This window comes from Oncorhynchus mykiss, chromosome 16, assembly GCF_057628025.1.
Source record: "Oncorhynchus mykiss isolate SJ-2025 chromosome 16, ASM5762802v1, whole genome shotgun sequence".
Lineage (NCBI taxonomy): Eukaryota > Metazoa > Chordata > Actinopteri > Salmoniformes > Salmonidae > Oncorhynchus > Oncorhynchus mykiss.
In genome coordinates, this window is record NC_143037.1 from 10,060,958 (window position 1) to 10,080,538 (window position 19,581).

Consider the following 19,581-nt stretch of genomic DNA (forward strand, 5'->3'; position numbering starts at 1 on the left):
GGAGGGCTTGATTGAAGGAGGGAGGGCAGGACAGAGGGGCAATGGGGTTTACAAGAATGAGGAGAGGAAGAGAGTTAGATGATCAATGTCAAGAATAAAACCAGAAATATAAACGGTACAGCATATGTTCATTGCAGGAAATATGTTGGGAGCATATAGTCAGGGCCAGATACTGTATGTCTAGAGCTTAGGTCTGGAGTGTAGTGGTCAGGCAGGTCTTACGTGTGGAACAGAGAAGTGTTCCCGGGGGAGTAGCAGCTACTGTCTGATGTTGAGGGACTGTTGGACACTCCTGTGTCTGCTGCTATAGACCTCAGCAGGTACTCCTCTGAAACACCATGGGAGACAACAGAGCTGTTTTAGGTGTTGTCACACACACGTCAGACAGGGTTAGGACCTTGGCTTGCAGGTTGTGACTGTGGCTGTAGCTGGGGTCTGGAGGCAGGTCAGACAGGGATGGAGCCACACATGCAGGGGAGGAGGGGAGGTAGTTGAGGGAGGGGGGGGGGGTGAATAGGGTGAGGCGTAGCTTCATCAGGGCTTTCGTCATCTAGAAGCAGACGGGAAGGACCCAGGGATGACGCCAAGGCATGGCTGCGGGAAGACGTTATGGGCTGGGGGTGTAGAACAGGAGGTCTGACTGAGGGTCCCACACTGCACGTACTACGACCCAGGACACACACACACAAATAGGTATTGTCGTGTTACCTATTTGAAATAGTACTACCTAAAGCCTCAATCTTCTGCCTTCCTTGTGTTCCAGTAGGCATGTGAATATGAGACTATGAAGTCTGGCAATGCGAGGCTACAGCATTTACCCGTGTTGTCGGTCTCCAGGTGAAACAGGTCCAGACCACAGCGTTGGAACGTTCCCTCACCTTCCCTCTGCGGGTGGCGTAAGCTGTTTTTAGTATCATCGGATGGGGCCACAGTGTCTCCTGACCCCTCCTGTCTCAGCCGCCAGTATTTATGCTGCAGTAGTTTATGTGTCGGGGGGCTAGGGTCAGTTTGTTATATCCGGTGTCCGGTGTGAATTTAAGTATGCTCTCTCTAATTCTCTCTTTCTCTCTTTCTCGGAGGACCTGAGCCCTAGGACCATGCCTCAGGACTACCTGGCATGATGACTCCTTCCACCCGGCACAGCCAGAAAAAGACTGGCCACCCCTCATAGCCTGGTTCCTCTCTAGGTTTCTTCCTAGGTTTTGGCCTTTGTAGGGAGTTTTTCCTAGCCACCGTGCTTCTACACCTGCATTGCTTGCTGTTTGGGGTTTTAGGCTGGGTTTCTGTACAGCACTTTGAGATATCAGCTCATGTACGAAGGGCTATATAATTAAATTTGATTTGATTTTGATGAGTGTGTGTGTGTGTGTGTGTGTGTGTGTGTGTGTGTGTCTTTAGCATTCCAGACATCATAGGAATGGTGAGAAACATCTCCATAGCAGCGGGACCTAATTTCAGCACTTCTCCTCCCTTCCCTCTCCTTTTCTCCATCTCCTTGAATATTATTATTATTTGATTTATTTTGTGAAATAACTTCCGACTTTAAATCATACATCTTTGAAGGGTTGGTCACGAACCAATTGTTTATTAATTATTTTAAAAAATACACTTGATATTGGCCTGAATGATCAACACTGGTTGAAATTGCACAGGCTCTACAGTTGGCATCATTGTCTTGTTTTTTTATTCACAGATAACCAGGGGCACACTCCAACACAGACAAACAAAGCATGTGTGTTTAGTGAGTCCGCCAGATCAGAGACAATAGGGATGACCAGGGATGTTCTCTTGATACATGCGTGAATTGGACCATTTTCCTGTCATTCTGGCCATTCATAAAAAATGTATGAAGTAAAAAGTACATACAGTAAGTGTCTTTAGGAATGTAGTGAAGTAAAAAAACGGTCAAAAATATAAATAGTGAAGTAAATTACAGATACCCCCAATAACAACTTAAGTAGTACTTTAAAGTATTTTTTACTTAAGTACTTTACACCACCGCTGAAACTCTACTTGATGGATGAAACCCCATTATATCAGATTAAATTCCATCATTTGGTGTTTTATGTTGACGGTTGTGTCTCAGGCACCACTACAGAATCTCCCATAAGTGTTCAATTGGGTTGAGATCTGGTGACTGAGATACAAGCAGACACACACACCCTTTAAACCCCCTATGCTCTTTTGAGACCCCTCTTTCAAAATCACTGAGATCGCTTCTTCTAGCCGTTGTAGACAAAATAATGGGCAACTGGGCAGTTTTATGCAGGACCCTAAGCATGGTGTTGTTACGTTTTAATTACTTAATTAAGGAACCACAACTATGTGGAAGCTCCTGTTTTCAATATTTATTTTATTTATTTAACCTTTATTTAACTAGGCAAGTCAGTTAAGAACAAATTCTTATTCACAATGACGGCTTACCAAAAGGCAAAAGGCCTCCTGCGGGGCCGGGCCTGGGTTTTAAAAAATTATAATAAATACAATATAAATATAGGACAAAACAGACATCAAAACAAGAGAGACAACAAAACACTACATAAAGAGAGACCTAATACAACAACATAGCAAGGCAGCAGCACATGACAACACAGCATGGTAGCAACACAACATAACAACAACATGCTAGCAACACAACATGGTAGCAGTACAAAACATGGTACAAACATTATTGGGCACAGTCAACAGCACAAATGTCAATACAATACATCACACAAAGCAGCCACAACTGTCAGTAAGAGTGTCCATGATTGAGTCTTTGAATTAAGAGATTGATATAAAACTGTCCAGTTTGAGTGTTTGATGCAGCTCGTTCCAGGTGCTAGCTGCAGCAAACTGAAAAGAGGAAGACCAGGGATATGTGTACTTTGGGGACCTTTAACAGAATGTGACTGGCAGAACGAGTGTTGTATGTGGAGGATGAGGGCTGCAGTAGATATCTCAGATAGGGGGGAGTGAGGCCTAAGAGGGTTTTATAAATAAGCATCAACCAGTGGGTCTTGTGAGGGTATACAGAGATGACCAATTTACAGAGGAGTATAGAGTGTGAGAATGCTGTTCATTGACTACAGCTGTTCATTGACTACAGCTCGGCATTCAACACCATAGTACCCTCCAAGCTCGTCATCAAGCTCGAGACCCTGGGTCTCGACCCCGCCCTGTGCAACTGGGTACTGGACTTCCTGACGGGCCGCCCCCAGGTGGTGAGGGTAGGCAACAACATCTCCTCCCCGCTGATCCTCAACACTGGGGCCTCACAAGGGTGCGTTCTGAGCCCTCTCCTGTACTCCCTGTTCACCCACGACTGCGTGGCCACGCACACCTCCAACTCAATCATCAAGTTTGCGGACGACACAACAGTGGTAGGCTTGATTACCAACAACGACGAGATGGCCTACAGGGAGGAGGTGAGGGCCCTCGGAGTGTGGTGTCAGGAAAATGTCAACAAAACTAAGGAGATGATTGTGGACTTCAGGAAACAGCAGAGGGAACACCCCCCTATCCACATCGATGGAACAGTAGTGGAGAGGGTAGCAAGTTTTAAGTTCCTCAGCATACACATCACAGACAAACTGAATTGGTCCACTCACACAGACAGCATTGTGAAGAAGGCGCAGCAGCGCCTCTTCATCCTCAGGAGGCTGAAGAAATTCGGCTTGTCACCAAAAGCACTCACAAACTTCTACAGATGCACAATCGAGAGCATCCTGGCGGGCTGTATCACCGCCTGGTACGGCAACTGCTCCGCCCTCAACCGTAAGGCTCTCCAGAGGGTAGTGAGGTATGCACAACGCATCACCGGGGGCAAACTACCTGCCCTCCAGGACACCTACACCACCCGATGTTACAGGAAGGCCATAAAGATCATCAAGGACATCAACCACTCGAGCCACTGCCTGTTCACCCCGCTATCATCCAGAAGGCGAGGTCAGTACAGGTGCATCAAAGCTGGGACCGAGAGACTGAAACACAGCTTCTATCTCAAGGCCATCAGACTGTTAAACAGCCACCACTAACATTGAGTGGCTGCTGCCAACACACTGACACCGACTCAACTCCAGCCACTTTAATAATGGGAATTGATGGGAAATGATGTAAATATATCACTAGCCACTTTAAACAATGCTACCTTATATAATGTTACTTACCCTACATTATTCATCTCATATGCATACGTATATACTGTACTCTATATCATCGACTGTGTCCTTATGTAATACATATATCACTAGCCACTTTAACTATGCCACTTTGTTTCTATACTCATCTCATTTGTATATACTGTACTCGATACCATCTACTGTATCTTGCCTATGCTGCTCTGTACCATCACTCATTCATATATCCTTATGTACATATTCTTTATCCCCTTACACTGTGTATAAGACAGTAGTTTTGGAATTGTTAATTAGATTACTTGTTGGTTATTACTGCATTGTCGGAACTAGAAGCACAAGCATTTCGCTACACTCGCATTAACATCTGCTAACCATGTGTATGTGACAAATAAAATGTGAGTTGATTTGATTTGAGTGCAGTGACAATATACTTTGTATCCCTCATTTACTCAGTTGTTTCCTTTATTTAGGCAGTTATCTCTAGTTGGATGAGAACATACCGCCCTCTACTGAAAGAGATAGAGGGAAGGCATGGTAACGTGTTGAACATGCATTGTATTGGATAATAAATATTCACTACACAAATACGTTGCCTTTGATACCTCGGGAGTTGCTGCGAAAAGTATTGGAGGATGCGGGCATCGATCCCGCTACCTCTCGCATGCTAAGCGAGCGCTCTACCATTTGAGCTAATCCCCCAGCTGTTGTTACAGAGGAAGTTTTGAGTACTAGACTCACATCACTGCAAGAGTTTACAGTACTGGGCCAATTAGTTATCTATGGTTAGGTATCGTCCACTAGTCGAAAGATTTTTAAGCGAAAAGAATAACATTAGCACAAAAAGATATGCGCATTCTACCTAAAAGGGGATGGTTGTAGCGAGAACAACAGGACATAACATTACGTGAGTCCAATGACTTAGACATAATGGTTATTCATGACAATATTTGTACAAAAAAAAGCGTTTCCATGCGCTATTTGTCACATAATCTATTTAACCAACAAAAAAAAGCCACCCTTGTCGAATGTATTTTGTATTGAAAAACGTTTACTAGTCATTTCAATGAAACGTCTATTTCCGTGTACATTAGTTCTCGGGAAGGGACGCAGCTGACAGTGTCATGTGACCTTTCTAAGCCAATCGCAGTGTAAAAACAAACCAGCTCAATTCAGGAAGTGAGTCAGCTGACACATGTCATATTATCACAATCATATTGTAACGTTAATCCAACTCCAAGAAAGATTTATTCGTTTAAAAAAACAATTGTAATACACTATTATTTATCGTGATTCAAACGGTATCTCACGTAAGATTCTAATGGTTGAAGTTTACAAAGTGCTGCTGCAGGATTTTGGACTCTGAATTCGTGATTTGTCTACTCTACTCGTCTGCTCCATTCATGGCCAGTCCAGTCCCGAGTGTGTCTGAGTTGGTTGCCGAGGCTCGACGTGTGTACGAGCAGAGCTTCGGGGGAGATGGTCCACAGGTGGCAGTGTGTGCCCCAGGCAGGGTCAACCTGATTGGGGAGCACATCGACTACAACCAAGGATTCGTCCTCCCTATGGTAATAATGTCATGAATGTTGTGTTTATTATATCAATGGTTGTTTATTTAGGACTGTAAAGTGTCACTTATATAGTCCAGTCCACACTGGGTACACAGATAAATGAACTCCCTGCCGTTTGTATTGACAGCTGAAGTACAGTACCAGTCAAAAGTTTGGATACACCTAATCATTCATGGGTTTTTCTTTATTATCTTGATTTATTTTATTTTATTATTCTACATTGTAGACTATTAGTGAACCCGTCAAAACAATGAAATAACACATAGGGAATCATGTAGTAACCAAAAAAGTGTTAAATCAAAATATATTTTATATTTGAGATTTCTCAAAGTAGCCACCCTTTGTCTTGATGACACTCTTGGCATTCTCTCAACCAGCTTCATGAGGAATGCTTTTCCAACAGTCTTGAAGGAGTTCCCACATATGCTGAGCGCTTGTTGGATGCATCATCCCAGACCATCTCAAATGGGTTGAGGTCAGGTGATTGTGGAGTTCAGGTCACCTGATGCAGCACTCCATCACTCTCCTTGGTCAAATAGCTCTTACACAGCCCAGAGGTGTGTTTTGGGTCATTGTTCTGTTGAAAAACAAATGATAGTTTGTGCTGGGCAGGCAGGCTCAAGCGCAAACCAGATGGGATTGCATATCGCTGCAGAATGCTGTGGCAGCCATGCTGGTTAAGTGTGCCTTGAATTCTAAATAAATCACAGACAGTGTCACCAGCAAAGCACCCCCAAAACATCACACCTGCTCCTCCATGCGTCACGGTGGTAACCACACATGAGATCATCCGTCTACCTACTCTGCGTCTCACAAAGACACTGTGTTTTTGCGACTGCACTTGAAGAAACTTTCAAAGATCTTGAAATGTTCCGGATTGACTGACCTTCATGTCTTTCAGTAATGATGGACTGTCGTTTCTCTTTGCTTATTTGAGCTGTTCTTGCCAAAGGGATATCTTATGTATACACCCCTACCTTGTCACAACACAACTGATTGGCTCAAACGCATTAAGAAGGAAAGACGTTTCACAAATTAACATTTAACAAGGCACACGTGTTAATTGAAATGCATTCCAGGTGACTACCTCATGAAGGTGGTTGAGAGAATGCCAAGAGTTTGCAAAGCGGTCATCAAGGCAAAGGTTGGCTACTTTGAAGAATCTCAAATATAAAACATATTTGGATTAGTTTATCACTTTTTTGGTTACTACATGATTCCATAATATGGGTATTTTCATAGTTATGATGTCTTCACTATTATTCTACAATGTAGAAAATTGTACAATTTGGTGGTGTGTCCAAAATGTTGACTGGTACTGTATGTGGTTATTTGATTAGTATAGGGTCATTGTATGTAGGCGAGGAGACATTGGAAATGTACATGACATGGCTGTACAGATACCCAGCCCAGAAGCAAAGGAGACATTGGAGATGTACGTTACCGTTCAGAAGTTTGGGGTCACTTAGAAATGTCCTTGTTTTTGAAAGTAAACCCCATTTTCTTATCCATTGAAATAACATCAAATTGATCAGAAATACAGTGTAGACATTGTTAATGTTGTAAATGACTATTGTAGCTGGAAACGGCAGATTTTTTTATGGAATATCTACATAGGCGTACAGAGGCCCATTATCAGCAACCATCACTCCTGTGTTCCAATGGCACATTGTGTTAGCAAATTCAAGTTTATAATTTTAAAAGGCTAATTAATCATTAGAAACCCTTTTGCAATTATGTTAGCACAGCTGAAAACTGTTGTTCTGATAAAATAAGCAATAAAACTGGCCTTCTTTAGATGAGTTGAGCATCTGGAGCATCAACATTTGTGGGTTCGATTACAGGCTCAAAGTGGCCAGACACAAAGAACTTTCTTCTGAAACTTGTCAGTCTATTCTTGTTCTGAGAAATGGAGGCTATTCCATGTGAGAAATTGCCAAGAAACTGAAGATCTCGTACAACGCTGTGTACTACTCCCTTCACAGAACAGCGCAAACTGTCTCTAACCAGAATAGAAAGAGGAGTGGGAGGCCCCGGTGCACAACTGAGCAAGAGGACAAGTACATTAGAGTGTCTAGTTTGAGAAACAGACGCCTCACAAGTCTTCAACTGGCAGCTTCATTAAATAGTAGCCTCAAATTACCAGTCTCAACATCAACAGTGAAGAGGTGACTCCGGGATGCTCCAGTGTCTGTGTTCTTTTGCCCATCTTAATCTTTTCTTTTTATTGGCCAGTCTGAGATATGGCTTTTCCTTTGCAACTCTGCCTAGAAGGCCAGCATCCCAGAGTCGCCTCTTCACTGTTGACCTTGAGACGGGTGTTTTGCGGGTACTATTTAATGAACATGGTTTTACAGATCCCCAGCCCAGAAGCACTCATCAGTCAGTCACATATCTCCAATGCGGTATCTCTTTCATCCTTGTGCCAGGCTCTGCCCATGGTGACGGTGGTGGTTGGCAGTAGGACCTCTGGCCAGAGTGCCTCCATCATTACTGCTGCTAAAGATGTGGAGGAGCCCAGGAGAGTGGACTTTGATTTGCCCAATGACAAGGCTCCTCTGTCTCCTGGGAAACCCAGCTGGGCCAATTATGTCAAAGGAGTTGTGCAGCACTACAGAGGTGAATGGAAAACAATACATCATGTATCACATCATGAGTCCTGTTGAAATGTGATGTGTTGTGTCACTCTCTCTCTCCCCTTTTGTCTCCTCTCTCTCTCTGTCTCTCTCTCTCCCCCTTTGTGTCCTCTCTCTCCTCCTCTCTCTCTCACTCCCCCCCTCATTCATATATATATGTATCGCTGTCTCCCGCTCTCTATATCTCTCTCTCTCTCTTTCTCTCGCTCTGCCCCCTCTCTATATCTTTCACTTTCTGCCCCCCCCCCCACCCTCTCTCTGTTTCCCCTCTATCTCTCTGTCTCTCCCCATCCCTCCCTTCAGCTCCTCCAGTCCCAGGGTTCAGGGCAGTGATAGCCAGTAGTGTCCCTCTAGGGGGCGGTCTGTCCAGCTCAGCCTCTCTAGAGGTAGCCATGTACACATTCCTACAGCAGCTCAAGCCAGGTGAGTGGACTATATTTGGGTGACATCCAATAGTCTGTGAGTGAGGCTAGATGTCATAATGCCATCCCACTACCCTCCTCAGATGACGGGGACAAGGTGGCGAAGGCGGTGGCGTGCCAGAAGGCAGAACACACCCATGCAGGTGTGCCCTGCGGCATCATGGACCAGTTTGTCTCCGTGCTGGGCAGGGAGGCTCATGCTCTACTCATAGACTGCAGGTAACAGGCATGGTTATAGGCTCAAGTGTTATGGCTAATGCTATAGGCTCATGGTAAAGTAACGCTAACACTGTACTTAAAAGGGTTGTTACTCTCTTTTTACTGTGTAATATGCTGCTGTTGTCCGCTCAGGTCTCTGGAGGCCACTCCTGTCCCTCTGTCAGACCCAGGCCTTGTCATCCTCATCAGTAACTCGAACGTGAAGCATTCTCTGACGGGCAGCGAGTACCCTAGCAGACGACGACAGTGTGAGGAGGCAGCTGCCATCTTGGAAAAGGCCAGCCTGAGAGATGCCACACTGAAGGATCTGGAGGGTAAGAACGAGAGGATGTTCTAGTCTAATACAGTCAATCATCATGTTCTGATATTTCTTTTGATCCCCCCCCCCCCCCCCCCCCATTGTTCCAGATGCTAAGAGCCGATTGGACGATGAGACCTATCGAAGGGCTCGTCATGTAATTGAGGAGATAGAGCGGACGGCCCAGGCAGCAGAGGCCCTGAAGAAAGGGGCCTACAAAGAGTTTGGCAAACTCATGGTAGAAAGCCACAACTCACTCAGGTGAATAGAGAACACCCTCATAGAAATCTTCAGTCAATGTGTTAATGTCCAGAATACTTTTTTTCTGCATGAAAACCATGATAGAAATGCATCCCTCGGTAATGTGTTCCCTACTGTCAGGGACTTGTATGAAGTGAGCTGCAAGGAGCTGGATGAGCTGGTGTCTGCAGCCGTAGAGGTGGAGGGTGTGTTTGGCAGCAGGATGACAGGGGGAGGGTTTGGAGGATGTACCGTCACACTACTGCAGGCTGAAGCCATAGACAGGACCATGCAGCACATACAGGTGAGGAAGAACACACACACACGGCAGGTGAATTGTTAGATATTACTGCTCTGTTGGAACTAGGAACACAAGCATTTCGCTACATCCGCAATAACATCTCCATTCACACACTGTGAAGGGAACTTGGTGACAAGCTTGCACAAACGAATCACTGTGGATAAAAGCACTTTTAGAATTTCTTCTGTCACTTTAAGACAAACTGCTCGGTCCCGGGGCTGTGTCTTGCCCGGACAGCCCTGAGAGAGAGAAAGAGAGAGAGAGAGAGAGTGTGTGTGTGTGGTTGTGCACGCACGCCTGTCTGTGTGTGTGTGAGAGAGCACTGAGCATGGGTTACGGCAGGAGAATAAAAGCTAGCAGCTTTCCTTTATTAGCATTCGAGTCCGGTCGCCTCGCTGTCCTTCTCTCCCGTCTCCCACTGCCAGCAGCTCTGAAACAAACAGCCTTTTGCAACTAGCCAGGCCTCAGCTCACTGACAGGAATCCTAAACAGCACAAGACCATGAAGAAACAGAACTACTGATAGATAAATCGACCTGCGCAGAACACCGGCTTTTTACAGATCCAGCTTCCAGACACACTGGAACTATATTTTCTGATCTTTTTTGTCTTCTCATCATTCTCGGGTCTTTTTGTGACTCGCTCATATCCCGGATACAGATTCGCCCTTCCACCTCTGAAACCAAAGTGTCTTCAGGATACAAAAGACACTTGAAACTTCTAAGTTTGTTTGAACAGCACTGCATTCCATAGAAAAGAGACAAGAACAGGAGTGTTCCACAAGAGTTCCACCACTTCCAATCCAGAGTGTTCTAATCTTGTGTTCTAACCTGAGCAGAGGTCGTCTCAGTGCCTGAGGATGTTGAACCTAAACTCCCCGGACAGCAACACTTATAGCAACAGTAACTCCCTGTCGGATCCCGTGTCTCTCAACGTTGGCGGGGAGATCTACACCACGACCCTGGACACTCTGACACGCTACCAAGACTCCATGCTGGGGGCTATGTTCACCGGACAGATCTCCACGCTCCGGGACAAACAAGGAAACGTGTTCATCGACCGCGATGGGAAAGTTTTCCGCTATATCCTGAACTTCCTGCGTTCCAGCTCCCTGGACCTGCCGGAGGGGTTCTCTGAGATGAGGCTGCTGAGGAGGGAGGCAGATTTCTTCCAGATACGCCCCCTACTGGATGAGATACGGCGGCGCGTCGAGGCCGGACCGCTCAGCCTGAGAGACGCACCCAGAAGAGCCATGCTGCTGTTGGATGTGGACTGCCAGGTGTGTGTGTGTGTTTTTCTTTGCGTGTTTGCTAGCGTTGTAGTGTAAGCATGCGTGTATGCATGTGGGTTGGTTAATGTGGATCGTGGGTGTGCCTCCACATTAGCACTGCAGCATCAACCTGTCGTTCTCATTCCAGGTACGCGTGCTACACTTCAACCTACGCCGTGCTCCCGAGAACTACGAACTCCGCACATGCTCAGTGCGCATCCTCACTGCCGAAATCTTCTGTACCTGGCGTGCCTTTCTGGTTCTCCTCTGTGAGCGCTTCTCATACCGTAACACCCAGGGTCCTACCTCCCCCCTCCCCAGTGACCAGCGCCACAACCGGCTCAAACTGGAGTGGGTTCCCCGGCCAGACGAACTTCCCCAGGACCAGTATGAGAAACAGCAGTACCGAGGACTCGTCGTCTCGGACTCTTGGGCCACACAGACACACTCTGGGGACCTATGTGATGTCATCATCCCGCGCCGCAGCCCTTGTGAGGTCAAAGACATGCGCGGGTTTGTGGAGGAGCTGCTGACGGTGTCTCTGGCGGAGGGTTTTAGGGTCGACTCAGTGACCCCTGACCCCATGGACATTTTGAACTGCCGTACTCTGCAGCTTGTGCGTTAGTGATATAGCTCATTCCAGCTCACCACTGAACCACCAGTCATAGACTTACTAAAATAACAAAGGTCACCCTATATTGTTTCCAACCTACTGAAAATTACTGCTTATGAATGGTCTATAACTAACAGACTTTACTCACATTGGAAAGGTCGATCTATAATGTTTACAATCCTCTCTTTGATGTGAAGCTGAGACTGATCCTGCCATCTGAACCCTCTAACGAACTCTGACCTCAGTAGCCCTGCCGTGGAGTCCGTTCTAAACTGTAGGGTAGGCCTTCATCTGGTTTTACCGAATAGACCCTGTCCCCAACAATAAGGAATGGTTGTCAGCTTGTCCTGTTGATGATCAGTGCATTTGTTAAAGAGAGAGATGGAGACAGGGTGTGTTAGAGTTTGTGGATTGTCTGTGAGAGAGTGTGCTGCGTTGGTAGGAGGGGTGATCCGACCATTCCACAGAGCGGGTATGAGTACATTTGTTGGTACTGTTTTGTAAAACAGTGTTACATTGTAATAAACTGACCAGTCTGTAGATATGTTTTCAGCTCATCAATTTAATAAAAACACTACTAAATGAATTGTATTTCTCCCTGAACCCCCTATCAGTCAGACTGGTTCAAGTTCCTTTCCTCAAATAAAATAAAATGTTATTGGTCACATACACATGTTTAGCAGATGTTGTTGAGGGTGTAGCGAAATACTTTTGTTTCTAGCTCCAGCAGTTCAGTAAGATCTAACAAGGAATATCTAAGAAATTCACAACAATACACACAAATCTAAAGTAAAGGAATGGAATAAAGAATATATCAATATTGGGACAAGCAATGTCGGAGTGACAGACTGAGATATAGTAGAATAGAATACAGTATATACACAGGAGTAATGCTAAATATGTAAACATTAATAGTCGAACACTAGTCCCTTTAATAAAGTGGCCAGTGATTTCAAGTCTATGTACAATTGAAGTCGGAAGTTTACATACACTTGGGTTGGAGTCATTAAAACTCGTTTTCAACCACTCCACAAATTTCTTGTTAACAAACTATAGTTTTGGCAAGTCGGTTAGGACATCTACTTTGTGCATGATACAAGTAATTTTTCCAAGAGTTGTTTACATAACCTGAAAGGCCGCTCAGCAAGGAAGAAGCCACTGCTCCAAAACCGCCATTAAAAAGACAGACTACGGTTTGCAACTGCACATGGGGACAAAGATCGTACTTTTTGGAGAAATGTCCTGTGGTTTGATGAAACAAAAATATAACTGTTTGGCCATAATGACCATCGTTATATTGGTAGGAAAAAGGGGAGGCTTGCAAGCCGAAGAACACCATCCCAACTGAGAAGCACAGGGGTGGCAGCATCATGTTGTGAGGGTGCTTTGCTGCAGCAGGGACTGGTGCACTTCACAAAATAGATGACTTCATAAGGGAAGAAAATTATCTGGATATATTGAAGCAACATTTCCAAGACATCAGTCAGGAAGTTAAAGCTTGGTCGCAAATGGGTTTTCCAAATAGACAATGACCCCATGCATACTTCCAAAGTTGTGGCAAAATGGCTTAAGGACAACAAAGTCTAGGTATTAGAGTGGCCTTCTCAAAGCCCTGACCTCAATCCCATAGAACATTTGTGGGCAGAACTGAAAAAGCGTGTGCGAGCAAGGAGGCCTACAAACTTGACTCGGTTACACCAGCTTTGTCAGGACGAATGGGCCAAAATTCACCCAACTTATTGTGGGAAGCTTGTGGAAGGCTGACCAAAACTTTTGACCCAAGTTAAATAATTTAAAGGCAATGCTACCAAATACTAATTGAGTGTATGTAAACTTCTGACCCACTGGGAATGTGATGAAAGAAATAAAAGCTGAAATAAATAACTCTCTACTATTATTCTGACATTTCACATTCTTAAAATAAAGTGGTGATCCTAACTGACCTAAGACAGGTATTTTTTACATGGATTAAATGTCAGGAATTGTGAAAAAGTGAGTGTAAATGTATTTGGCTAAGGTGTATGTAAACTTCCGACTTCAACTGTATAAATGGCAGCAGTCTCTAATGTGCTACTGATGGCTATTTAACAGTCTGATGGCCTTGAGATATAAGCTGTTTTTCAGTCTGTTGGTCCCAGCTATGATGCACCTGTACTGACCTCGCCTTCTGCATGATAGCGGGGTGAACAGGCAGTGGCTCGGGTGGTTGTTGTCCTTGATTATCTTTTTGGCCTTCCTGTGACATCGGGTGCTGTAGGTGTCCTGGTGGGCAGGTAGTTTACCCCTGTGATGCGTTGGGCAGACCGCACCTCCCTCTGGAGAGCCCTGCGGTTGCGGGCGGTGCAGTTGCCGTACCAGGCGGTGATACATCCCGACAGGAGCTATCAATTGCTATCATCTGTAAAAGTTTGAAGGTTTTAGGTGCCAAGCCACATTTATTCACCCTCCTGATGTTGAAGAGGCGCTTTGCGCCTTCTTCACCGCACTAGCTGTGTGGGTGGACCATTTCAGTTTGTCCATGATGTGTACGCCGAGGAACTTCAAGCTTTCCAACTTCTCCACTGCTGTCCCGTCGATGTGGATAGGGGGGTGCTCCTTCTGCTGTTTCCTGAAGTCCACGATCAGCTCCTTTGTTTTGTTGACGTTGAGTGAGAGGTTATTTTCCTGGTACCACACACCCAGGGCCCTCACCTCCTCCTTGTAGGCTGTCTCATCATTGTTGGTAATTAGGCCTACTACTGTCGTTGTCTGCAAACTTGATGATTGAGTTGGAGGCATGCATGCTGAGCATGCACCCTTGTGGGGCCCCAGTGTTGAGGATCAGCGAAGTGGAGATGTTGTTTCCTACCTTCACCACCTGGGGGCGGCCTGTCAGGAAGGTCAGGACCCAGTTGCACAGGGTGGGGTTCAGACCCAGGGCCTCGAGCTTAATGATGAGCTTGGAGGGTGTTGAATGCTGAACTGGAGGGGCTTTTAGGGTGTTGAATGCTGAACTGTAGTCAATTAATAGCATTCTCAACTAGGTATTCCTCTTGTCCAGATGGCATAGGGCATCTGTACTGACATTTTGTCTCTGTACTGTACGAGGAAGGGGGATGTGATGTGTAATTTTAGAAGGAGGAAGTATGTGAGAGGAAAATATTACTATGGAAGAGGAAAGATGCCTGGTTGGAAAACAGCTTGTCTCTTCCTCTTATCCATCTACTCAGTCCCCAATGCAGCTTTGTTTGCAGATCCTGAAGGAAACATGTATGTGCAAGCAATAGGATGATGATGATGGCTTCACTTGTATCTTTACATTACTGTTTTCAATATTTTGAACTAACTCAAAAGCAAATAAATTAACTCATTAGTTTTGGATTTCTCTCTCTACAGGAGCGATACGGTGGATCCCCAACTTTCTACATCACAACTCCCTCACAAGGAGCTCGGGTCATGAGTCTATGAAGAGCAAATACTACATTTTTCCATCATGTACAAAAAAACAACAACACATTCCTATTGATTTTTCTAGGATCTTTTGTTCGCTTATGTAGCAATGTTTAATCAATCCTGTGGGGGTGAAATGAGCAGGCAAAGCAATCTATTGTAAGACTTTTCTTCAGATATGAATACAGCTAGTAATTGCCAAGCACTAAAATCAAATAAAGTATAATCTCTTGTGGTTGCGTCTGAAAGACTGTAATAATGTTGTTTTGTACAATTACAAAAGTGCCATTAATATAGGACGATTGTTCCACTATAAATAAACAATAAACAATCTTCTAAACTTCAGGATGAGTTTGAGACCTTATACTTCATGCAACATCTGAAAATGGATTTGGGGAAATTATTTTTATATTACATTTGGAGCCAAACCCATTTCTTTGCTCATGCCCCCCCCTCCCCCTCCCCTCCCCTGATGATTCGTATCCCGGAAGGGGAGGTGAAAGGAGGAGTTACTCAGACGAGGCTAGCCAGTCAAGTTGCGCTCTGTGGGTCAGGGGCATCATCAGGAAACATCGAGGCTGCCTTGGCTGGGCAAAGGAAATAAAAGTGGAATAGCTACCAAACAAACACAGGATCCGACTTAACGTATTTCAAGACAAGCCGACGACGTGCTTTGGGACTCCGATTCGATGTTATATTGGTTAGGGAAGTTGAGACGTGGCAGAACTGGACGCCGACCAAGCGGTGTGAATTAGCGGGTGAAAGCGTAGTGGACACGGTTCGGAGTAAGGTGAGTTTCAAAGGGCCCGAGCAAAAGAGGAGTGTCGCTTCTACAGGTGCTGTAGCCTGTCGTTAGCTAGCCAAATAACAACCTAGACAGCTAGTTATGTTATCAAATTATGATTGGGCAAGATGAATTTCCAGCTACTGTTTTGAGTTTAAGTCAACGTATGTATTGTTGCTAAGGGACTTGGGGATAACACGGGTACATGCTAACTAGCTGGTTAAACTAGCTAGCTACTAGGTAACTTTCTCTTGATTTGCCAGCTATCATCTTGTGATGAATGGTTAACTAGCTGGCTAACTAACTTTTTAACTAGGTTAGCTCGACAGTGTTGTTGGTTATCCGCTGCCAAGCCATTCATTCCATTCAACGTCCAGGAGGGAAAGGGTCTGTAAACCTAAAACGCATATAATAATAATATAATTTTTGACTTTTCTATACAAGGGACTGAAACAAGCAGCTTTTGGCTAACTAGCAAATTGGCCAGCTAACTTATTTGCTGCACAAGTTGGTAAAATAACTAGTTCTTAGCCGACTACACTCAACCCCCACGGTTTACGATGGACGAAATCGTGCCTTTTTGAGTTTAATTGGCCAGTTGAAATAACTAAACAAACTCCATGGTCATCACAAACAATTCACGTTTTTAGTCAGCTTGCTGATGGGGAGGTCTTGACTTTCGATTTAATATATAGCTATATATATACACATACTAACAAGTATGTGGACACCCCTTCAAAGTAGTGGATTCGTCTTTTGCAGCCACACCCGTTGCTGACAGGTGTATACAATCAAGCACACATCCTTGCAATCTCAATATACAAACATTGGCAGTAGAATGGCCTAACTGAAGAGTTGTGACTTTCAATGTGACACTGCCATAGGATGCCACCTTTCCAACAAGTCAGTTTGTAAAAGTTCTGCCCTGCTAGAGCTGCCCCTTTCAACTGTAAGCACTGTTCTTGTGAAGTGGAAATGTCTTGGAGCAAGAACAACTCAGCAGTGAAGTGGTAGGCCACACAAACTCACAGAATGGGACCACTGAGTGCTGTGGTGTGTAAATATTGTCTGTCCTCGGTTGCAACACTCACAACCAAGTTCCAAACTGCCTCTAGAAGCAAAATCAGCACAATAACTGTTCAGCAGGAGCTTCATGAAATGGGTTTCCATGGCTGAGCAGCTGCACACAAGCCTAAGATCACCATGCCAAATGTCAGTTGGAGTGGTGTTAAGCTCACTGCCATTTAGACTCTGTAGAAATGCCCTCTCTTGGGTGATGAATTGCACTTCACTATCTGGCATTCCAACGGACAACTCTGGGTTTTGCGGAAGCCAGGAGAACCCTACCTGCCCGACTGCATAGTGCCAACTGTAAAGTTTGGAGGAGGAATAATGGTTTGGGGCTGTTGTTCATGGTTCGGGCTAGGCCCCTTAGCTCCAGTGAAGGAAAATCTTAACGCTACAGCATGCAATGACATTCTAGATGATTCTGTGCTTCCAACTTTGTGGCAACAGTTTGGGGAAGGCCATTTCCTGTTTCCGCATGACAAAGCGAGGTCCATACAGAAAGGGATCATCGAAATCGATGTGGAAGAACTTGATTCGCCTGCACAGAGCCCTGACCTCAAACCCATCAAACACCTTTGGGATTAATTGGAACGCTGACTGTAATCCAGGCCTAATTTTGAAAGTTTCTTCTAATGCAGTTGCAAAAACCATCCAGCGCTATGATGAAACTGGCTCTCATGAGGACCACCACAGGAAAGGAAGCCCAAGTTATCTCTGCTGCAGAGGACAAGTTCATTAGAGTTAACTGCACGTCAGATTGCAGCCCAAATAAATGCTTCACCGAGTTCAAGTAACGGACATCTCAACATCAACTGTTCAGAGGAGACTGTGTGAATCAGGCCTTCATGGTCGAATTGCTGCAAAGAAACCACTACTAAAGGACACCAATAAGAAGAGACTTGCTTGGGCCAAGAAAGACGCGCAATGGACATTATACCGGTAGAAATCTGTCCTTTGGTCTGATGAGTCCAAATTTGAGATTTTGGGTTTCGACCGCCGTGTCTTTTGTGAGATGCCGAGTAGGTGAACGGATGATCTCCGAATGCATGGTTCCCACTGAAGCGTGGAGGAGGTGTGATGGTGCTTTGCTGGTGACACTGTCAGTGAATTATTTAGAATTTAAAGGCACACTTAAACAGCATTGCTCCCACAGTCACATGCCATCCCATCTGGTTTGTGTTTAGTGGGACTGTCATCTGTATTTCAACAGGACAATGACCAACCAACACACTTCCAGGCTGTGTTAGGGCTATTTTATATATGATTTAACACTTTGTGATTCCATATGTGCTATTTCATAGTTTTCATGTCTTCACTATTATTTTACAATGTAGAAAATAGTACAAATAAAAACCCCTTGAATGAGGTGGTGTCCACTTTTGGCTGGTAATGTGAATGTGATGTAACTTACGATGTATGATATGAATCTAGTTTAAAAAGTAACAGGAAATTATGCTAATAACTGATTTTGTTTCTCCATGGGGGAGAAACTGACAAAGATATTTTTAAAGCTGATCTTGTTTTTTTAAATGTATTTTAAGGAAAGAGTTGGAGTTGGTAAGGGACTAAGGAGCAAGGCGTGTCTCCCCGGCTCGCAGGTTGAGAGAGTTTTGAGATGACGGTAGAGCAGGGTTTCCATCAATGAGTAATTGTCTGTTTTGGGAGGGAGGGGGCATGGAGTTGGGGTAAATAGTTTGTTACACCAGTTTGACCGGTTTGGATTAATTCATGACCAAAATTACATCAATCTTGCCCTCAGGACCAATGTCCATAGCACAGGACTGTTTTGGGTCAAACATGACCGCCACTTTATTCTTGGCTCTGGTAACAGTGAGAATAGGATTGTATTCACGGGACAGTGAGTCAGTCTGTCAACTGCCTGTCATCTGTTTGCAGTTCTATTAAACCAATGGAAATATGCAGTAATTAATTTGCACTCATTTTCTATTTACCCAATGAGTCAAGCTTGCTGTTCCTTTGAACATGCCAGTGTATTCTTACCACTATGACATGGTGTACCTCACCCCTCACCTTGCTCAATTGCCCCCCACTACCTAAATAATTTGGCTTCTATAGGTTTCTATGCATGGGGAAAAAAAGACTAGGACAGACAGGCTACTACTAAAGGACAGACAGTCCACTGGCACTGCCCACTCCTTCATTCCCACCTGCAGCTGTGCTAGCCAAACAAACACCCCTTTGTTCCCAGCATACCACAGCTGTTGGGACATGATAAACTTCGACCTGAAACGAGGCTTACTCTCCAATCAAAACAACCGCCTGTCACAAAATTGTAGATCAGTCTTGATAAGGAAAGCCAAGGAAACGTAGAGATGGAATCTCTATGGCTGTTTGTTTTCATTAGAGTAGCTCTATAGACCACGATAGGGGCGCTTACTACTTAGCCAAGTGTTGAATGACAAGAAAGCATACAATGATGGACAGATACAGGAAGTTTACAAAACAATGATCAACTGACTAACCAGTGACCACTTTCATTCTCCAAACAAACTCCACATCTCACCTGTCTAACTTTCACTTTCAACCTAAGTTTCCTCAACTGTACAAGGGCAACAACAGGCCCTCATAGGTTTACAAGCTAAAACATGACCCCAT

At 44.7% G+C, this 19,581-nt stretch overlaps 2 protein-coding genes and 1 non-coding gene across 6 annotated transcripts in view; 2 read left to right on the forward strand and 1 right to left on the reverse strand.

Annotated features, from left to right (window-relative positions):
• Positions 1-4,744: 4,744 nt before the first annotated feature.
• On the reverse strand, positions 4,745-4,817 carry trnaa-agc (transfer RNA alanine (anticodon AGC)). The gene has a single exon. It is a non-coding gene; the product is annotated as a tRNA-Ala (tRNA).
• On the forward strand, positions 4,775-15,458 carry galk1 (galactokinase 1). Of its 3 annotated transcripts, XM_036946114.2 has the most exons (9): positions 4,776-5,683; positions 8,116-8,305; positions 8,626-8,745; positions 8,828-8,963; positions 9,096-9,277; positions 9,372-9,522; positions 9,643-9,805; positions 10,640-11,080; positions 11,220-15,458. In XM_036946114.2, the coding sequence occupies exons 1-9, from the start codon at positions 5,519-5,521 to the stop codon at positions 11,694-11,696; spliced, it is 2,025 nt and encodes a 674-aa protein (XP_036802009.1). In that variant the 5' UTR covers positions 4,776-5,518; the 3' UTR covers positions 11,697-15,458. The 3 variants fall into 3 exon arrangements, with proteins under 3 accessions (XP_036802011.2, XP_036802009.1, XP_036802010.1); XM_036946116.2 differs by lacking the exon at positions 10,640-11,080 and having other exon boundaries at positions 4,775-5,683; positions 15,060-15,458; XM_036946115.2 differs by lacking the exon at positions 10,640-11,080 and having other exon boundaries at positions 11,220-12,267.
• Positions 15,459-15,587: 129 nt separating this feature from the next.
• The window catches only part of llgl2 (LLGL scribble cell polarity complex component 2), a 34,311-nt gene continuing 30,317 nt past the window's right edge, over positions 15,588-19,581 (forward strand). For both annotated transcript variants that reach the window (XM_021564701.3, XM_021564704.3), the window contains exon 1: positions 15,588-15,903. The gene's annotated coding sequence lies outside the window, so the exon portion shown is untranslated. The remainder of the gene's footprint in view (positions 15,904-19,581) is intronic.